The sequence below is a fragment of the Symsagittifera roscoffensis genome, chromosome 5 (genome assembly GCF_963678635.1).
Source record: "Symsagittifera roscoffensis chromosome 5, txSymRosc1.1, whole genome shotgun sequence".
Classification (NCBI taxonomy): Eukaryota; Metazoa; Xenacoelomorpha; order Acoela; family Convolutidae; genus Symsagittifera; species Symsagittifera roscoffensis.
In genome coordinates, this window is record NC_087066.1 from 12,439,688 (window position 1) to 12,462,478 (window position 22,791).

At 34.1% G+C, this 22,791-nt stretch overlaps 1 protein-coding gene across 3 annotated transcripts in view; it reads right to left on the reverse strand.

Moving 5' to 3' along the window:
* The window catches only part of LOC134846087 (neuronal acetylcholine receptor subunit eat-2-like), an 85,530-nt gene that overhangs the window by 7,192 nt on the left and 55,547 nt on the right, over positions 1-22,791 (reverse strand). For 2 of the 3 annotated variants that reach the window (XM_063863294.1, XM_063863292.1), the window contains 3 exons: positions 21,294-21,444; positions 19,072-19,089; positions 6,308-6,471 (listed from right to left, as the gene is read on the reverse strand). In XM_063863294.1, the coding sequence (XP_063719364.1) occupies positions 6,308-6,471; positions 19,072-19,089; positions 21,294-21,444 (333 nt within the window). The remainder of the gene's footprint in view (positions 1-6,307; positions 6,472-19,071; positions 19,090-21,293; positions 21,445-22,791) is intronic. The other variant, XM_063863295.1, reaches the window with a different exon arrangement.

Below are 22,791 nucleotides of genomic sequence, written 5' to 3' on the forward strand. Positions count from 1 at the left end.
TCCTCACTCTCCGCCACTTCTGTGGTTGTCAGGTCTACTTCTATTACATTCACCTCACTGAGTTTTCGTTCCGTCGATGCGCTCGGTTTTGGCAATGTTGAACTTGATTCGTGTTCCAAGTTATCCCTGACTTCTTGGGTATGAGCCACCAGTTCTCGATTTTCCTGAACATTGTTTTCTCCGCCTATTAACTGCCAGAATGAGAGCAGTCTTTGATCCGCTACTCGTTGTTGTTCCGGTTCCAACGACCATTTTACTCGTTGTGCATGACGTGTTTTGCTGTCGGAACTGTCCCTATTTTTTCTGCCTCCTCGTATTATTTTTCTCGTGCGTTGGACTGTCTCTGTGATCTCCTCCTCTTCCGAGAGTTCGTTATTGGTGGAAAGTGATCGGTTCCACTTTGGGTCCATTATGCTTTCTTCGCGCTCCTCATTCCGCCATTCTTGTGGTGAGTTCGACCACCAGTCGTATGCTCTGTTTTTATTTTCTGACATCTCGATCCTTGAGTCTGTTTTTTCTATTTTGCTCGTTACTGGTCGTTTTTTTATTTTGCAATTATTTAAGACTGACTGTTTAGTGGGTTGATTTGACGAAAAAGTGATTTGTTTCTGTTGAACTGTTGTGTTTAGCTGTTTTTGCAGTCGTGGAAACTGTTTTCTCTCGTTCCGGTCGAGCCTTGTTCGATTTTGACCGTTTTGGTTGCTATAGCAACCATTACTTGATGACTGTTTCGTTACATTCCTTCTAGAACATTCTAGAACGTTTTCGTTCCCGTTGAGCGACCTTGAGTCTTTAAGCTTACTGTTCCAGCAGTCGAACGCTTCATGAAAGGAGTTTATTGTCGCTACTACAAACTTTTCGTCTAATTCTGATTCGGGCCAGGGATCATTGAAAGGATCACGCGATAAATAATCAACTATGCCCATGTCCCTCCCCGGAATGTGAACTATGTTGAACTGATATGGCAGTAACCGGTCAACCCACCGGGTTAAACGTGATTGGTAGGTCTTGTTCGATTGATTAACATCCAATGCCGTTGTAAGCGCTTTGTGGTCAGTTGCGATGGTAAATGGTTTCCCCAGAAGGTAGTGTTTATATCTATCTACTGTCCAAACAACTGCCAATAATTCCAACTCATTTGTTGAATATTTTTTTTCTTGGGAATTTAAGTATCGGGATGCGAACGAAATTGGGGCCCACAACCCTTCATCATTTTGTTGTTCTAAAGTAGCCCCTAGCCCATCATGGCTAGCATCGCATTTAACTCGTGTTTCACGATTTGCATCGTAATAATGCACTTTCGTAATATTTGCCACAGCTCCTTTTATAGCATTAAATGCTACTGTGTGAACATCCCCCCCACTCGAATTTTTTCACCGGGAGTTTCATGTTTTTTAACTTTTTCTTTTGATTTTCTTCTTTAAGAAGTGGTCTTAATTTTTCAGTCAGACTGGCTACGTTAGGTATAAATTTAGCTAAGTGATTTATGCTTCCTAGAAATGACCTTAGTTGTTTTAGGGATTTCGGCTGGTTCAAGTTTACTACGGCTTCCGTTTTAGTGATTTTCGGTCTAACCCCTTCTTCTGAGAGATGGTGACCCAACCAATTCACTTCTTGTTTAAAAAATTCACATTTTGAGAGTTTCAGTGCCAAGTTTTCCGCATCCAATTTCTTTAGTACTGCTTCTACTAAGTTTGCATGTTCGATTTCACTTCCCTTTGACACAATAAGTATGTCATCCAGAAAACAGAACGTGTTTTTAGCGTGATTGATGGTTCTATCCATAGCCTTTTGAAATTCAGCTGGCATATCTGCTAGACCGTAGAACCCTGTCAAGAATCTGTAAGTTCCAGTTGCTTTTCCACCCACAATGTTAAAATTGCATTGTCTAGCTGTATCAGCAGCCAATTTTAGTTGACTGTACGCATATTTCAAATCTAACACCGAAAAATATAGCGTACCCTTTTTGTTTTCAGTTACAATCTGGCTTACCCCATCAATAAGTTCATCTACATTCGGCATTTGGTATTTGTTTTTGAACAATTGTCTGTTGATTGGTTTTGCATCCATTGCCAATTTTATTGAGTCGTCCTTCTTTACTGTTATCACAATCGGGGCGATAAAGCAATCACTTGTACATTTATCAAGTTTTGTTATATGACCTTCTGTCAATAACTTCTCGATTTCTTTTTCGACCTTATCTTGTATGTGAATTGGGATTCTTCTCCCCTTTTCTTGAATCGGACATAGTGGGTATTTGAATTTTGAACTGGCAATGTGATTTTTTGAAATGCCTTGCCTTTCAAATAAGTTTTTAAATTTTGTGAAAATTTTTTCTTTCCAACCTTCTGACTGCTCGCACATGAGCACGTCGAACCTGGTGAGTTCTTTTGGCGCCGGTCTTTGTGTAGTCACTATTCCCACTTGTCCTTGCAGATCTAATCCCATGATGCATCTAGTTTTTCGTTCTGATACCAGAAAGGTTGCGCCCTTTACCTCCCAGCCCGCTGACCTCAGATTGGTTTTCAGGGCTCCCAGGATACTGATCGGTTGTTTGTTGTAATCCACGAATTTGGTTTGTAAGTTCAATTTGTCGGACGGTATGAATCTCACTTTGTTTGATTTATCCATGATTTCCTTTGTCGTGGCCCAGTTAAGAAATGACACAGGACTTCCAGTGTCCACTGTTAATTGAATTATCTGGTTATCTATTCGTACCATGGCTTTTAGTGATTTTACGCGATTCATTGTTGGATCGCGAATAGAATCTATTTTCTGAACTCGTATCACTTTTCCGTTTGTGTTGTTTCTCATTTCGTTGATTCAATCTTTCACATATTTTGAAACTCGCTCATTTTCCGGTTGGTAGGTTTGTATTGACATAACTTCAAATTCACTACATGACCCAACATTTTCACTGATCTGGTCGCATTCCTCTACCGATCCTTCCGAATCTTCCGCAACTTCACTTACTTGTTGGGATCTGCACATTTTGGCGAAGTGATTTGGTTTACCACAGTGTTTACAATTCTTCCCCATCGCTGGACAATTTTTTAGATGTCCCTGTTCAAACGTCCTTCCACATCTGTTACATGGTTTTGTTTTCGTGTTTTGAGTTTTGTTATTATTCTGTCTGTTATTTGTTTCTCTTCTATTTGGAGTTTTGGTTTCCCCCCCCCCAAATTTCGAACTGCCATTACAGGTTCCTGTTTTATTCTCACACCCGATGTGTAATTGCTACTTGATCCTCCTGTAGCCGCAGCATTAGTCTTTTGAAATGCCTTTGTGGTTAACTTGCTATGTTCAAATTTTATAGCCCTTTTTAGAACTTCCTCTGGATTCAGAGTTTCGAATGTCAACGTGTCCTGCAATGTCATGTTTTTCATTTTCGAGATGAACAAGTCTCGCACTATTTCATTTTCCAATGTCCCCAGTTCTCAACGAGCAGCTTGATCAGTTAATGCTGCGTGGAATGATTCTAGCGATTCTCCAGATTCTTGCATTCTCGTAAATAACTTGTATCTTTCGTATGTTACACATTTTACCTTTTGAAATGAGACTTCTGCCAACTCTGTTATTTCTCTGAACGTCATTTTCGATATTTCTGCGTGCGGATTCTTTTGTAGGAATCTCTTCTTTCCCTCTGTGCCCAAAGATAGAAATAATCGTGACACCAGTTTCTTTTGTACTTCGTTGTAGAAGACATTGTGTCCGACTCGTGGGCCTCTTGTTTTTCTTTCTTCGTTCTCCAATACTACTCTGTCGCTTGCTAATTTATCTCTAAGAATCCTAGCGTTTCTCGCATCTTCGTTCTCCCCTTCCCTGGGCGTTTCCGGGCGTGGTGGTGGTTCCTCTAATATGTCTTTTGGTTCTTCCAAAATAATCTCTGGGTTCACATTTTCTTTGACCGTAACCGCCATGAGAAATTGTTCGAACCAAATTTTGAATTGCCACGGAGGGTCTAGATTCGCTGATGCCCAAAATACCGGAATTCCCATATCCGTTCTGTTGTCTTGAGCTGCGAATCCTGCTGGCTGCGCCATGTGATATGCGTTGCGATATCAATTGAAAACAAGTTGTAATTCAAAACTGTATTCTGAATAATGAATTTAGATTTTCTCTTTTCTTGGTTTCTTATGTACTGAGAGATAGATCATTGTTAAGTTCTCTGATCTCTCGCTTAATCTCAGTGTCAACACTTACGTATGACCTTGAGAATACCATAAATTAATGATTGAGCACCAGAGGTTAGATGTACATACGTATAATAAATACTGCTACTGCAGTAGCGGTATGACACACTCGATATTTGTTTAATATAGTTTCTCACTTAATTTACAATTAAAATCACTATCAACACCAGATTCGTCTGCTTGTCATTCACCATGAGGTCAAGTATGGCATCTGTTTCAAAAGCCAAACTAATGAGTTTTTCCAATCTTTATAGATTTTGTCGATTTTCATCGCATTTTTGTCATTTTAACGTTTTGATTAGATTAGTACTGAATTTTTTTTGTTTTTGTTATCATAGCTGGTGTTAAAAAAACAATAAAACAACACAAGCCTTCGCTTACCGATTGAACAAAAGCCATTACAGCTAGTAATTTAAAAAATAACTGAATGTGGACCACTGGACTTCTTTGCTACTGAAAAATTTGTTCATTCAAATTTGCACTTTCGAAATAGGGTGCTAATGGCAGCATACATGATAAGTTGAAAGCAATTATTCACTTTCTTTCAAGAAATCAATTGTTTTTGATAGTTTTTATTTTAAAAAATTAGGTTAAATTGTTTTTGTTTTTCGTCTGAATAAAATCAATTAAAGTAATCATCAAATGCTATAAGGCACCTGCTCGTCGCTCTTTCCTGAAATTTAAATTAACAATAACAATACGTAATCATAATATTGATTAAATTTCAACTGTTTTTTTTTAAATTAATTTTTAAAAATCAGTTCACAGAAAACGTTGAGGTTACAAATATTTAATGGAAGTGTTTTTAATTTTAAATTACTATTCAAGTCGCAGATTGCAAAATATTATGAATATCCAACATTTTTGGAATTACAACCTGGCCATCTTGGATATAAAACAAAAAAATTTACAAACCAAAATATTTTGTAACCGGAAATGCTAATTGTCATTAGGATGAAAGCACCAAATTATGAAAAATTTAAGCGACCACAAACGTCTCAAATTGTATTTTCATCATGTTACCTACGCAGTTCAGGCCAATATTTTTCAAAAAATGCTCTGGTTATGGGCACTCATATATCAGAGTTCTCATTTGTCCCAGACATGCATGCTTTTGCTTGCGAACAAACCTTTTAAAAAAGAATTTGCGTCTCTTGACTGGAAATTTGCATTGCATATCAAAAGCGATTGCAATTTCTGCTGATTTGATTTAGGTCAATATTAGATTTGAATAGTCCTGAATTTATTTGCTTTCCTTTAAAATTTTGCAGTTGCAATTCTAATCGGCTAGCATGATTTTCCATCAAGAAGAATTTGACCCAACCCTCCTCGCAAATTGAAACGTTTGCTGAGCAAGCACTTGATGTACTTTTTTTTTCAAGTTAATCAGACAGCTTGAGCCAAAATTAAGATGTTTTAAAATATTTTTACTTATAAGTAATTAATGCTATCAAAGTCGGTCATTCGATAAGGTATAGCTGCTTGCTTGTGAAAAAAGTTTTGCTTTCAAAAATTATCTGGAATTTGATCTGTTGCTATTTTGAGTAAATTAACCGAAGTTGATGATTCATTAGAGGCGGGAGAAACGTGCAGGTGTGGAATTTCCATCCGATTTTCCATATCTTCGCCAAACTTTTTCGAAACACTTAAATAAGGCTTTAATAATGCCGTCTGAGTTACCAGCCGACGTTCTTGTTGTTTTAGAGAGGAAGAGTTAATATGATTCTGAGTCGGAATATTCTGAGTCAACCCAATTTAATTCAAACGAAAATTAAAAATGAAAAAAGAAAATAGATTTCTCGTTCCATTTTACCCCACCAATTCTTAAGTTGGAAAAAAGGTGATAAGTTTTGCGTCCGGTAAAATGCTTTAAAAAGCAAACTGAGTGACCATAGAGTTTTTTCAACCATAAAGTATGCTTTGATATATCGGTCTCTTTTTGCGGAAACCTTCAATACATACAAATTTTGCCAGCGGAACAGGGTGTTTTTAGTGCTTTGGGAGAGCTCCGAAAATCGATTTAGTCGACAAAATTTTCAAAAAAAAATTGTTTCAAAATCCTCCCCTCCCCCTCGAGAAAGTGTCATTCGCCTATATCCGCCCTGCTGCTATACCTTTTCGCCGGTCTCGCAGGGGATGATGAAGTTGAAGATGCAGAGGAAGTTGATGAGGATGGAGGGCAGGATGACATTGAGCATGAAGTAGGTCGGCTTCCTCTTGAACGAGAGACTGAACACTATGCAGCTGAACATGGTGTCATTCGCCTCCAGGCTCGGATCTGCACAACAGAATAACAGTTTAAAGAAGTTTTCAGAGAAAAAATAATTAAACGAACATGAGTGAAACTCAGTTGCTTGATTTCATTTTGTAAGCAATGGCAAAAAACTGCATAACTGGTTGCTGTACAAGAAACACAGAACTTTTCGATCTAAAGTATTGTTTGGATACATTTCAAAACAGATTAAAACAGGTTCTTAGAAAAAAAATTTCAAGAGAAAAATTAATGTCTTTGATATATGATTGCAAGAAAAAGACATGGTTGCTAAAATAGAAATAAATTTCAGATCAAAAATCATTTTCAATTTCTCAAATTATCTATATTAAGCCGACGGTTTATGAAATATCCAGTATTCGTTTTAATTGAAGCAACGCAACGCAACTAAAAAAGATATCTTAAGAACATGAAAAAAATTATAATGTAAAAACCTCATTGAATATCCTCAGACCATTCTTTCACGAAGAAAACACTGGTATAAATATTGAACTTTTCGCGCCAAAGCGCCGTTGGATCCTTCATTAAGAATTTGATTTGTTTCATAACCATCAAAATTATGATTTTTTTTGTTTCTTATAAAAATAATATTGAATTGACGGACTGATTTACGATACGTAGTGGAGTGAATAAACTAATACTAAAACGGGAATTGAAACAGTGTATATCTAAAGAATACAGCAAACAGCCAACGTAACCTGAAACTAAAGTTCACGTCAAGTCACTGGATTTGGGGGATAACTTCATTTTGACTGGAAACTCAACAACATGCAAGGAAGGCGAATTTTTGTACCGCAGTGAAACTTGCAGTGTATAAGGCCGGGTATGGAAACTTTTTTTATAGTGGTTAAACAATAACCAAACAAGCAACCGTTTTTCAGCAAGTAGCACAAATTTTCCGACCACAGATATATGTGCAAGAAAAGTATTTAAAAATAATTTTTAAAACTCTTTTTCTAATGTTTGTATGATTTTTTGAGTGGAGCGAAGGGTTAGAATCACATTGACTGATAAGTTTGTTGAGTCTGAAAAGCAGCAATTTTAATTTCTCGGCACTGACTCTGACTAAGAAAAGGTTTCCCTACGAAAAAAATAAATAGTTGCCGGTAGCTACTAATTCTCTTGCTATCAAAAATCTTCATAAACTTCAGCATAATTGTTATTAGTCTGGAAGCAAACAATCACCAGCAGATTAATTAGAAAACTTGCGTCAAGAACTGTGAAAAAAAAATCACACAAAACTGATGTCGACACTCCAGGAAAAAAGTTGTATTTGATGTGAGATAAACTTAACTAGTAATTGAACGTTCACTTTCAGATCGTCAAGGCGTGTGTTTGATCCCCTGCCATGTCACTGAGACCGTGTGAGGAGGAACTCTCATTTGATTTCCAGCGTCTAGCACAGCTTGACAAGTTTCAGTTGCAAAAAATGGTATCAAAAAATGTCCCTGGGACCAAAAAACGGCCTTCAATATGAATTTTACCGGAAAAATTGAAAAACAGCTTAGCACTACAATTCACCGGGAGTGTTCAAACAAACAATGCAAAAACATAAGTTGCAAATGAAGAGCTTCTCACTCATCAAAAAAACTCAGTCGAGAATGTGGGAAAGTATAGGAACGAACTATTCTTAGACAAGCTATTCAGATTTCAATGGATTTTCTAGGAACAAAGTCAACAAAAAAAATAACAGAACAAGGAAACCGAAAAAAGTGACTGACAATTTTTGAACATATTTCAAATTTCAAATTACAAAAAAAAATTATTTCACGTTCAAGCTCTTTGCATTTCAGATGCTGTTAACGAATTGCACTTTTTTTGTATAAATATCCCATTCAGACAAAACTGGAACAAAAAAACTTTTTAATTACAATGGGAACTCAGAAAATTAAAGCCCATTTTTAATTTAATCGAAGCCACTTTTGCTGTTCGAAAAAAGTGAAAACGTGAAACTAAAATTGTTCACGTTTTTCGTGGTTTTTTTTTCGTAGAGTTTGCCTTCATTTAAAAGAGGAAATGAAGTGAACTTTAAAAGACATCATAAGTCAAACCGCGAAAAATTAGATTTGAGCGGGAACTATTTTCCTGAAAAAAGTCAAAAAAATTATCAAGACCTATTTGAGTGAAAATCAGCTTAAAAAAAGAATCCGGAGTAAATGAGACCATATTAGTAATCAAGAACTTCGACTCTAACCAATCTGCTCCCCCCCCCCCCTTGTTGACCTGACCGCCTGTTGTTTTTTTTTCGCGTATAATAAATCGCGTCTACATTTGAATACTAAATGGCCTCGAGTTATCGCCGCGCAACTTAACTTCCCTCCCTCGTTAAAAACACGTTTAAATGACGACAAAAGATTATTTTTGTAATAATAGTTTTCTATTTAATATGTACCTTTTATTTGCTATTTTACAACAACTTATCAATTAAATATTTTTCTCCTTAGCGGCAGCTTGCAATCTGGCATGTGATCTGTCGTTTCCTGCAGAGGATGACAGTTATTAGCTCCACGAATTCCGGCCTCCCGGCCAAAAAGTCAATAGACGAGACAGGTCAAACTGCGATTTAATCTGGCAGCCACTTACACTCGAAGATCACATTGTGTAGAATTTGCCATTCGGAATAAATTGGAATAAATTAGGTCGGAGCAGTTCAAAAATGTTCAATAGCTTCTGATAAATTGGCTCGAAGCTTTTTCCTATTTGATTTTGTTTAAACCAAATTTGTATAGGCTAGACAAGATCGAGAAACAATGTTTTTTTTTCTAAATGCTAATTAAAAGCTAATCATTACAGCTGTGAAAAGAACTGATTCAGTCCAGTTTTTGCGATATCTTGAAGCTATTTTTCCACCACCTAGAGTTTGGAAGTTTTTTTTACTATTTAACGAGCAATAAAGACGGTTTTTCTTCCTTCAAAATACAATTACAAAAATGAACACTAATGATAATTCAATAATCATATTAGCAAAAAGGACGAATTAAATATCTAGGACTTAGGATTGAAAAAAATTGTACGTTCTTTTTACTTTTATTTGTTCTACGAAACCGAGCTTCATAAATCACAAGATGATCCTATTTTGGCAAACGTTTTTTTGGCATCACAGGTAATTTTTGAAGGAAAAAACAGGCCAAACATGCTTATTTGAGCCGTTTTGAAAAAATTTTGACCAAAAAATTGGCGGGTTTTGACGCGCACAAGCCCTTCAAGTTTATGAAATATTGGAATGAAAAGTGCTCATAAATAAACTTGTGATTTGCCGACTTGTCATAAATTAGTCCCCAAAAATAGACCTTTTGAGTTTGTGTGGGTCGAATCCTGAAGGACAGATGCGTTCGACCTGCTCTCCTCGCTAAATCCTCGCCTGTTACAGACTTAATGAGTTTTCGACTTTATTACTGATAAAAGCCTAAAAGTTTTCAAAAATTACTATTTCAATTTCAAATCTACTCTTCGGTCTAAAAGCATAATTTTCCAACCAATTTTGCTTTACAGAAGAAAATATCCAAACCTTTATTGCATCTCGAATTATGAATTTAAAAAGTTTTTTCTCGTGTGTGGCTCAAACACAGCTGACTATCATTGTGGCGCCATATCTTCACCAGGGGCGGATCTAGGATTTTCTTGGGGGGTGGGGGGCGAATTTCAAAAAAATTTTGAAAATTTTGTCAAATTTTTTTTGTAGGTCGACCGAAATGATTTTCCGAGCTCTCCCAAAGCACTAAAAAGTTTTGGTCAAATTTTGTGCGCCCCAGGTAAAATTTTGAAAAAATTTTTTAGGCACTTTTTAGAAAATTTTGACCAAAAACATTGCGTTTTTTTGGCGCGTGCTCCTCCTCAAAGTAAGTATATATTGGCGCCAAAGGCGCCTTTAGAAAATTTTTAGGGTCCGTCACCAAATATGGATATCTCAAAATAGTACAAAAGGGGGACCCTTTGGGTCGGCAGGGAGTCGAATCCCTGAAAAGAGGCGTCCGCCCCCCCTTCCGCCCCCCTCCCAAGTCCGCCCCTGATCTTCACCTCAATTTGGTTAGTTGGATAAAAAATAGAGATAGTAGCAAAAAATCAACAATATGAAGTCAGTATATGACAAGCAGACGGGTCGGATCCAGACATTGACTTAAATTGTCAGCTAAGTGCGGAGTTGAAACAAACAAAACTCATCCACTCCAATTAAACGGAAATTAGACTTCATTTTTTCTTTCAAAACAAACCATTTGGACGAAAAGCGAAGGCTATCAAATTTTGATGCTTATAACAAAATTCACTAGTACAAGATCTCATTGTATATCAAAGTTTTTATAATATATGATTCACCAAATAGCAATTCAAATAAAATAAAAAACATTTTTAAGATGCATAAATTATACAATTGCCACATGTAGAAAACTGATGATCCTTCAGGAAAAACTGAACAAAAGTTATTAGTAGTCAGTAATCAAATTTCAGACACAATAACAATACATTTGCCGCTAATCTCCCATACGTGTAGTTTAAAAATCATTTTTAGTCACGTCTATTTTGCTTGTCGTCTAGCTTCCTAGGCCCCTGTTTCAGCAGTTTGTTCTCTCCTTAACTATCTAAGATTCCAGTTTAATGCGTTTTCTATCTGTTGCACTCGTTGTTTGTTGTTCCAACTTTTGAAGAAAGTGGCGGATTATTTGTGCTCGGGGTGGTTTTGTTTTTCTCTGGACAAATTTTGAAATTTAAACTAACCATTTTTCATGGAAATTTTTTAATCCAGCCAAAAAGTTATGTTGTGCTGAGCTCAAATTAAAAAAAAATTGCCTGTAATCCTTTTTTTTTAAAAAAAGCTATGAGGTTTTAAAGATGGTCAACTTGGGATAATTAACGCTCGAATTGTTTTGTGATTTGTGATATTAAAGCGTCAGCGGAGATCGTTCCAAATCGTTCCAAATTGAATTGAGGCATGCTATTTCACCTATTTAGTACTTTGCTATAATCTAAATGTATTACTTGGTACTTTACATAACATGAAAGGAGATGATTTTCAAATGAAAAAGATTCTTGAAATAAAATTATTTTTGTTTTCGAAAATTTCATCATTTTTTTCAAAACGAACATTACTCCATAGACCTTAAAGGGCAGTCAAAACATTGAAGACTTCGCCTTGAAACCAGCAGTCTTGTTTACTATAGTTTCCCGCTTAATTGAAAATTAAAATCATTGTCAGGATCAGGTCCGTTTGCTTGTCATTCACCATGAGATCAAGTTATGATGGTTTAAAAATTGCCAATTTGGGATAATTAATGCGCAATATATTTTGTGCTATTCACACGTATAAGGAGATTTAATCCATCTTAGAAATCGTTCCAAGTTGAATTGAAGCATGTTTTTTGATCTATTTAATACAGTGCTGACTTAATTCATCCGAACAAAATGAAGAAAACTTGAAATTGAGTTATTGAAGAACGTTTTTTTTTTGAATTGGTTTTTTTAAACTTTAGACAAAAAATGATGGAGACAAAAATTGCTCTAAAATTTAACAGAAATATTATCGTGCACTTTTGCTTTGCCAAACTTGGGCCCAAAATTTTACTCCAAAAAACAATCGTTCTTGGCTTTGCTTTGTCAATCAAAATTTACTAAACCTATTTGTTCTTTCACTGACAAAACATTATCACTGCAAGCCTCCTATGTAGCCCAACAAAATTTAAAAAAGAAACAAGGAATTAATTTTTTTTCCATTTTATCACACCAATTGTAAGATTTAAAAAATTGACAAGTTTTGCGTCCTGTAAAATGCTTTAAAAGCAAATTGATTGCCTAAATTCATTCAAAAACGATATAAAACCCCGCTCATACTTTTTAGGACGAAATAAATTGCTGTATCTACCCAATTTTTATCTGCCCATGATTTTAAAATATCCTAGTTGAAATATAATTATAGTTTTCAACCCAAGAAAACTATAAGCTTTAGTCGATATAAAATCTTCACACTGACCGCTTTGTATTTAAGCTTTGTTTTGCCTTGCCAAAAACTGATAAAAACTGAAAAAAAAAGAAATTTTCATACAAAAATTAAAAAATTTTATCTGAGTTTTTTTTAAAATGTCTAGTTACAAATAAAACTATAAACAGCTAGTCCCAATTCAAGTTGGAGTTTTTCTGAGCTGTATTTCATCGCATTACGCGTTAACAACACGAAATATGTCGTGCGTTAATTGTTCCAAACTTGCCAATTCTGCAATTTTACTCATAACCTAACGAAAAATGATCACAGAGAAAATATCTTAAAAATGAACTCACGACATCAACTTTTCGAAGATGGTTAAAAAGCTCGCGTATAAAATCGGAACAAAAAAGAGAGCTTTTTGTAAACTTTGATTGAAAACAGTACCTCGTTTTCTAATCTAGTTTTCCCCTCAATTTGAGGTCATAAAGACAGCAGTAACGCATCACAAAAAATTGATGTCGTAAAATAGAACAAAATTTTTTTTGGGAGGTGATAGTTTGAACTTTCGCAGAATCTAATAATTTTGGGTACGGTCTTGTACCTTCAGATGCCAAAATATACAAACTGTTTTCATGTTTTTGGAATGAACTTTGAGGTCATTGAAAATACATATCAAATGGCGCTTAAGACCAGAATTGATTTATTCAGCTAACGAAATTTGATATCAACTCCTTATGAATTTTAAACCCATGATTTCGTTTTTCAAAATTGTTCTTATCTCCTTATCAAATATCGTTGTTTTCGTAAGGAGACATAATTATCTGCACCATTTCCATTAGTTTGTTTTAAGTTCCCAGAAATTCCAGTCTGAAGAAAGATTTCACTCCTCTGTCACTTTCTGGCATTTTTCTTACATTAGTGGAAATCAATATGCAAAATGATACCTCACATGTGAAAGTTGATATTAAATCTAGGCATGCAAAATCGGGGGAGGTTTATTGAATAAAATTATAAAGTGCTTGTCAGAGGGTATTAAGTTTGATACACTTTGCAATTTGACCCTGAACGGGTTAAACTTGGGTATTACCAAGAGCCAGATTGTTTTGCATACTAACTACTTACCTTTCATTAAAGGTCCGAAATTTGACTTTGCTGTGACCTACAAAGCTGATTTAAACTATCCGGACAGAACGGTTAAAATTTGAAAGTTGAAACGCGTTTTTCGCAAAATGGGTTGAGATTAGACAAAAAGTGAGGAGTGCTTAGAATTTTATCAAATTGAGTATGGTACAATTTATTTTGGAAATTCACAACCAAAATTTAACCACAAAATAGGTCATTTTGGCTTTTTTTTGATTTATTAAGAATTAGGCTGAAACAGCCGAGTTAATTGATGAGAAATTTTTATGAAAAGAAACCTCACAGTATACAAAACTCTAGAATGGTGAAATTTCCAAAAAATTGAATAAAACTTTTAAAATTCGATTTTCAGCAAAAACTTTTATTTTTATATAGTGAGCATGACCTTTTTTGGCTATCAACCAAAAATATACTCTCTCTTACATACTTTGAAATTGTACCTTTCTAGAACTTGGTTGTACTGCGTTAGACGCTTCTTGTGATATAACTTTCGTATCAAATAACCCGGTAATCCTCACCCAATTTGAAAAAAAAACGCAATTAAAACTTCCAATAATGTTCGTCGTGTCCGTTCAATTTAAATCAGCACAGTAATAACGCGGTTCTAGCACACATCAGTAGAATAATATTTGTTTCAACATTTTCCTTACGTTTTATTTCACGTTTTTTTTTTCACGAAAAATCAATTTCACACTAACCAAGTACCAAATTAAGATACGAAAAACAATTTAGATTGATAAACGCGATTTAGATAAAGGCGGAGACGAAAATTGCAATTGCAGAAAAAAACATGATCGACAGTTGGCAGAAACTGTTGTAAAGTGAAAAATTATCGCAAATAAAAAATTATCGCAAATAAAGTTTTCTGAGCGCATCAAACATCTGCCGAAAACTTTTGTTTGATCACCAAAGTTGTTTGATCATCAAAATTGTTGCAGAAATAGGCTCTTTTAAATTTTTCTCAAATTTATGTATTACGCCACCTGAGCTCGAAGGAGTTCAAAAATGCTTTATTTTTATATAGTGAGCATGACCTTTTTGGCTATCAACCAAAAATATACTCTCTCTTGCATACTTTGAAATTGTACCTTTCTAGAACTTGGTTGTACTGCGTTAGAGGCTTCTTGTGATATAAATTTCGTATCAAATAACCCGGTAATCCTCACCCAATTTGAAAAAAAAACGCATTTAAAACTTTCAATAATGTTCGTCGTGTCCGTTCAATTTAAATCAGCACAGTAATAACGCGGTTCTAGCACACATCAGTAGAATAATATTTGTTTCAACATTTTCCTTATGTTTTATTTCACGTTTTTTTTTCATGAAAAATCAATTTCAAATTAACCAAGTACCAAATTAAGATACGAAAAACAATTTAGATTGATAAACGCGATTTAGATAAAGGCGGAGACGAAAATTGCAATTGCAGAAAAAAACATGATCGACAGTTGGCAGAAACTGTTGTTAAGTGAAAAATTATCGCAAATAAAAAAATATCGCAAATAAAGTTTTCTGAGCGCATCAAACATCTGCCGAAAACTTTTTGTTTGATCACCAAAGTTGTTTGATCATCAAAATTGTTGCAGAAATAGGCTCTTTTAAATTTTTCTCAAATTTATGTCTTACGCCACCTGAGCTCGAAGGAGTTCAAAAATGCTTTATTTTTATATAGTGAGCATGACCTTTTTTGGCTATCAACCAAAAATATACTCTCTCTTACATACTTTGAAATTGTACCTTTCTAGAACTTGGTTGTACTGCGTTAGAGGCTTCTTGTGATACAACTTTCGTATCAAATAACCCGGTTATCCTCACCCAATTTGAAAAAAAAACGCATTTAAAACTTCCAATAATGTTCGTCGTGTCCGTTCAATTTAAATCAGCACAGTAATAACGCGGTTCTAGCACACATCAGTAGAATAATATTTGTTTCAACATTTTCCTTACGTTTTATTTCACGTTTTTTTTTCATGAAAAATCAATTTCACACTAACCAAGTACCAAATTAAGATACGAAAAACAATTTAGATTGATAAACGCGATTTAGATAAAGGCGGAGACGAAAATTGCAATTGCAGAAAAAAACATGATCGACAGTTGGCAGAAACTGTTGTAAAGTGAAAAATTATCGCAAATAAAAAATTATCGCAAATAAAGTTTTCTGAGCGCATCAAACATCTGCCGAAAGCTTTTTGTTTGATCACCAAAGTTGTTTGATCATCAAAATTGTTGCAGAAATAGGCTCTTTTAAATTTTTCTCAAATTTATGTCTTACGCCACCTGAGCTCGAAGGAGTTCAAAAATGCTGTTGTTTTGAAACCCTGTTGTGGTTATTGTTCATACATTCCAATGAGGAAACGCAATGTGTAGGCTTGGAGTAAATGCTTTCTTCTCATACTTTTTCCTATATCGATTTGAAAAAGAAGATTTGAAAAAAAAAGAAGATTTGACGAACATTTTTATACTATTTGAAAAACACCTCTCAATGCCGAGAGCTGAAATGTAAATATTTAAACTGAGATCATTTTTCGGGGTTTAAAAGAAATAGGTTTTTGAAAACTGAAATTACCGCCTAAATGGGAAACAGGCTCGATAATTCCAATTTTCTATAAATACTTAACGTAGGAGGCATTTTAAAATTGATTGACGCAAGCTTGTGAGACCAAATGACGTACTAATGATGAATTGGATAAGAATGATGTTAACCTGATTGACTTGATGTACTTCACTATGCGTGCATGATAAATAATGGTTTTTTAAAATAAAATTTGGAAACCAAAAAAAAACAATAACAAATTTTTCTGGCTTTTGAAACATTCATGGCCGGTTTGAAGAGTTTTCTTTTCGTCATCTTAACTAATTTTTTCTACAGTAAATTTAAACTTATTAAACATAGCCAAATGATAATTGGAAAAGAGTAATTAGCTCAAGGAAACTGAAAAAAAAACTGATTTCTGATTTGTTTTTCAAAACCTTCAACTTTGAACTTCGAAGAAACAAAAATAGATGGACTTAAAGTTCTTTGAGATGATGATGGACAATTTTTTGTTAAAATTAGCCCGATTTGATAAAACTGGGTCAATAGGCAAAACTTGTATTTCGCTGGGAAATCTAATAATTAATTTAATTTCCTTTTTCGAAATAAGAAGTCGATCACGTTTTTTGTGACCATTACAATTTTTGCTGCTCAGAAGAATGTTTTACTTTTGTTGATGCATGAATAAATTTTAATTAAATTTATGTTAACTGTTTCTCCATTTTTCGTGCTAATGGCCTTTCTGAGTATTAATTTTTCGTGCATCGATCAAGATAGGGTTTTTCCTAAATTTTTATTTATCGACAAAAGCAAAGCAGGGTGACAAGAAAAAAGACCAAAAAAACTAGGCGTGAATAATAAAAAGAAATTTAGCCTTGAGTTTTTTGGATGACAAGCAAAGAACACAGAAAAATAAGGTTTATTAAACATTTTTGGAATGCATGAAAGATACAATTGCGACAGATGAAAAACTGATTTGCAATAAACACAGGTAAAACGAAAGCAAATTAGAGTCAGAGAAAAATAATTGTGTTTTTGAACCAGTTTCAGACTCTCTAACAAAACAATTACGTCTAATTTCTTATAATTGTAGCTTTGCATCGACATCTTAATACAATTTTGGTCACGTCTAATTCGCTTGTCGCTCAATTTCTTAGGCCCCAGCAATGCATTTTGTAATAGAAAAAGTATTTATTTTTTCAAATCTATGGCTTGTCAGAGTTTTTAGTTTTTATCAATCTATCAATAAAAGATTTTTCTCTCTTAATTTCTAAACAGAAGCGTTGTCTACATTTATGTAGGTTCCATGTATTGGTACTTAAGAGTTTTCCCAGCGTAAACAAAAAAAAATTTCTGGCAAATTTAGAAATCAGACTCTTAAAACGAAGCCACGAATTTTGGATAAACACTGTTGTGCTGTGTTACAGTGAATAAAAAGGCATGATCTTGATTGAAACGTAGAAAACACTTTTTTTTCTTTTTCGTTAAAAGTAGACAATAATAAAATTATTCAAAACGAGAGAAGGAAAAAGAATACGCAAGAATAAACAAATACAGCCGGTTACTGTGCAATTAGCATTAGTTTAAAAAAACATTAGTTTTAAATTATTAGCAATTAGTTCTAGTTTTGAAACACTAGCAATTAGCATTAGTTTTGAAAGATACAAAAAAGATCGAAAATTTTTGCATTTTTATGAATTTTTGAAAAAATGTGATTCCAAAAAAGCGCTAAAATACTCAAAAAACTAACTTTTAAGCCATTAAAATAAGCTATTGTACGCTTGCTCGCTCGCTTTATTTGCTCGAAGTAAGAAGAAAAACAAAAATTTCACAAAGGTTTTTCTCGACACTGGGAATGTTTTTCGAAATTTTTCAATGTTGTTTGCTCGAATCACAATTTTAAGGATTTTGATATGATTTATCACATTCAAATCTCTACAATGGTTATTTGTGTTAGCTGATTTCGCAAGGAAAAAAATTTAAAAACGAGAAAAAAACTAAAAAACCCCCATATTTAAAGTTCCTCTCCATTTTTCAATTAGTCGAAACAAAAACTATTTTTGTACGTTTGTTTCTTGTCTAATTTCTGATTCGTTAAAAACTATTTGCTTACTATATGACAAGTCTAATTTATGATTTGTTTACTTTTTGCAACATAACCATTTCCTCCGCTGCGCTTACATTTGGCATAAAAGTTATTGTACGCATGATTCATTGTTTTGTCACTATTTCAGATTCTTTTTTTGAAGTTTTGATGACAAACCATGAGATAATTGTCTTAAATAGATAACTTTGACTCAATGATGCGTTATTTTTATTCAGTTGGTCTGCTAAAAGACTCAATTTTCTCTTTTAAGCGAAAAGTATGGTCTGCCAAAAAATCAGTTCCCATTATTCATTTAACATTGATTTCATATCTATTTTTTTAAAAAAATTAAAAATTTAAAGTAATGAAATCATACATTTTATCACGTTTCCTCCTTTTTCCTATTTTTGGCAAAAAAATTTTCTCACAAAAATAAAATTAGTGAATACACTATCAAAAAATCCATGATAGAAACAAGTTTGCAGTGTTTGAATTTCCAATCCTTGTAGAAAAAAAAATTAAAATTCAAAGCATTTTTTCTGTGAAATTTGTTTTTGAAACTTGAACCACAGCTTGAGTGATTTAGATTGATAAATCACTCAACCTCATCAGACATATGATTGTGGTACCTACAGTTGCATGAAAAAACACACTAAAGGCTAGATTTTTTTAAAAAAATTGTCAGGGTTGGTCGGAAAAATATCTATAAAATGTTTTCGGACTCACAAAAAAGGCTAATTTTTATTTTTTTCAATTGACTTTCACCTCTCGGTTTAAATCACAACGAGCAAATTAAAATATATAAAAAACTAAATGAACTATACAGTTGAGTTGAAAACAGTTGAGGAAGCGTGATTTAAAACAGATTGCAACTTGGACCAAAGCAACACCGAAGTTGAAAACGCCGCGGAAGTTGTTGCACGTACAAACCTTTCGCAACATTGGTATCTAAAATTGATTAAAATCTAACATTAAACGTGATGATCAGAAGTTTTTGAAAAATATGGACTGCAACGACTCACTAATTTTTTGTTTCGACTCAGAATTTGAAATATTTTTTTCAGCGTGGAATTCTGTAATGGTACTATCTTGTGAGATAAAAAAAACGCTTTAAAATAAGTTTCCAATACCTGTAAGGTTTCCTAAAATTAACAAAGTTAGGTTCAAACTTAAATCTACTCTATTCTATTCTATAATAACCGTTGTGCTATAAAATCTAATAAGGGGCTAACTTCAAAAGCAAGCGTCTTTTCTCAGCTCAGAAACAACTTAAAAACGATAAATTAGAACTTTTTTGTGAGCCAATGAATTCTCTTTACTATTTCGTGAATTCCCGCAAACAGTTTATGAAGCTCTGATCAATCTTGTATTGGAAAAGCTTAAGTTCGTTACTAAGTTCAATATTTTAAAATGCTTAACCGTTGATTTTTTTTGGAAAACTGCAGATTCGGTTCTTGTTACCACAGGGAGAGATTGATAAAGAGAGAGAAACAACTTCTTTAGTAAAATATTCTCCTAGTTTAAGACAATTTACCAACCAAAGAAAAAATATATAGCCAATTGACTGTTGGAAAAGAGTAATGAACGCAAGTAAACAGAAACAAAAACAAACGCTTTGGAGTTTCATGATTTAAAAAATCAATTATAATTGAGTTTGATTGTCAGTGTGCACAAAAATGAAGAAAAAAAATTGATTGTAATCAAATTGAAAATGAATTATAATATTACTAGTTTTCGAGGCAACCAAATCCATTTTTAATCCATTATGTTTTTTTTTTTTCATTTTTGTGGACACTGACAATGAAAATCAATTATAATCGTTTTTTTTCCACTTTATTGTCATGTGAATTTCAACGCACATAGAATTATCTACATATTAAACTAAAGTTGGAAAATTGTTGTTCAGTTTAACTTTTCTCTGGGCAGCTTTGATTTTTTTGCTACTTTTTAAATATATGGTTCAGGTGCGGGGATGGTTCAGGAGGGTAGGGTGTAGGGGGTGGTTGTTCAGGGGGTGGTAGTTTAGGTGGAGGGGGTTGGTTCAAGTCGGAGGATGTCTCAGGTGGTCATGTTGGGGATGGCTCAAATGTGGGGGCAAAGGGTCAAACGTTGGCATGGGGTTTGTAATGGAGTAAAAGGGCAATCGTTAAGGCGGGGGCCGGGGGGGGGGGGGGGGGACGGAATCTTTTTGCAATTTGATGTTAGTTTTAGAAACGGAGTAAGCCGGTCACTCTCTTTGCAAAGTTTCTGCATAACTCATTTGATAAATGCATAAATTCTTGCTAAATTTTGCACGACGCGAAACAAATATAAAATGGAAAAGATTCCATTTTCATGTGATTTTCTTCTTATTATATAATCCAATATAATGGATTTCAAATAAATTATCAAGCATTAGGTTTGTGCAAGAAAAAATGGATTTAAATCAATTTTTGTTCAATTTAGTTGTCTGAGCTTAAAAAAGGAATGGAAAATATTGACAATTTTTTAGACGACGACAATCCATAATGATCATTTTTTTTCACGTTTCTTAATTGCACCTGCCCTTTAAAGCATTTGAACTTCTAGAAAATTTAAGCTTGGCGCAACTTTGATAACATTAGCCCAACTTTAGAAAACTGGATCAAAAGGTAACGTTTTTATTCCGCTGGAAATCTAAAAATTAAGTTCCACTTTCGAAACTAGAATGTGTTGACGTTTTTTTGCGCCATTTCCACGATCCTATTTGGAGAGTGCTATTTACGTCACTTACACCAGATGAATTTCAATTGAACTCAAAAAGTGCATATATATCTAAGTGCATTCATAGATGCTTTAATATGTTTGCACACCTGTAGTTATAAGAACATTTTTAGACTTTTTCATGAAAAAAAAAACGAAAAAACAAAATCACCAAGACCTATATAAGAGTCTTCACTACGTTCATTACTCTTAATAAGTTTACTAGATTTTCAGCAGTTTACAGAGAACTGCTGTTGTACTCACGGTGAAGAACTATATGTATTTTTTTGATTATTTTCTGGGGTGAGAATTTTTGCCGTATCTGCGGGCAACACACACGCATCATGGTGGGCTCGAACCAACGAAGTTTCGACTGAGAAGCGAATACGTCACTTCATCATCTCTCGTATTAATACAGGAATGATGTCTACCTTTATAAGTGACATATTGTCCCTGGAATGTGTCAACATCGAACACGGAGCTGGGTTGGAAGAACTTCATGTCAGCTGGACCCTCCTCCTTTGGTCGGATGTCTATCTCGGAGGCGAAATGCGCCCACGAGCCCACTTCGAACGAACAGCTCTGAAATAAAACAGAACTTGGATTAAGAAATAAATTGGACACTTCTTTCAGCTAGGATCCAAAACCAAACAGAATCTTCAGTCAAATCAATGTCGAAAATGTCTAAATTAAAAACATGACAAACATAAAACACTCTTATTTGATTTTCGGCAGCTTTGAAGTCGCTACAACAATCGGTTCCAAAACCTTTTATGTCCACCTTTGTTTCATAGCCTCTCAAAATATAACCAGGCTGAGGTTATACAACAGAAAATATGGACAAAGATTTATTCTAGATTTATAAAATAAGTGTGTAAAGTGGTTTTTGGAGACAACCACTGCCCTCCATCTAATTTTAATAACTTAATACTTCACCCTACATAGCTTATTAAGTGAACCAGGGAATATGCCCGTCTTACGTCTGTAAAATAAAGGCATCCCATTTTGCTTAAATTATTTATACGACAAACAAAATGTTTTTTGATCCAAACAAGTTTCCTGTCGCCAAAAAATCCGATTTATTAATAGTTAATGCGACATTTGGTAAAAAATAATAGTACAATGCCATAAAATTCTGGCGTCATGTAAACTTCCGGATGAACCTAGCACGTTTTTCGTTTTTCAATCATATGCTTCATTAAATAATTATGAAATTTCCTTCATATGTACGCCTACCTTCTGTTTTAAGGAAATCCAGTCTAACTCATAAATGAATCTTCTCTCAAAAACTGCCCAAATGTCTTTTTTAAAAAGACCACAGTAAAGAATTGCACGGCTGCAAAATCATTTTTTTAACTACAAAAATTAATGGTATTTTTTAAAAATGAAAAAAAAAAATGTGGATTCCAATTTTGGTAACCATTTTGCAAAATAAATGCAATCAAATCCAGCCACTACTTAAGTTCTACCAGATTTTCAGTTTTTTTTTTCAGGCTTTCTCTTGAAAAATCAAAACTACTGATGAGAATCTTAACTGACAGCTTTATTTTTAGCACAGTTTTTATTTTTAGCACAGTAATAGTTTGAGCGAAAGCTTATCAGATTCTGGTCCTCAAGATCCATTTGTAATTTGTTCACTCATAGAGTTCACGCTCGATTGGCGAGCGTATTACCCCGATGCAATTGTCAAGTTCATTGTCTTCTTATGACCAGACTGATGTCCAGACCTCGAAAAAATTCTGCTGGTAAGAAATGAATTGCAAAAATCGCGTACAGTAACAACTAGTCAAAAGCGACATTTGTTTGAAGACGACAACCTGACACAACAACTCGTAGTAGACAGTACTTTAAGCTCTTTTTCTCTCGTTCATGTTTTAAACAGTTAGCTCATAGATTTATTCGAAACTTTATCCTTCAAATCTTCAGGAA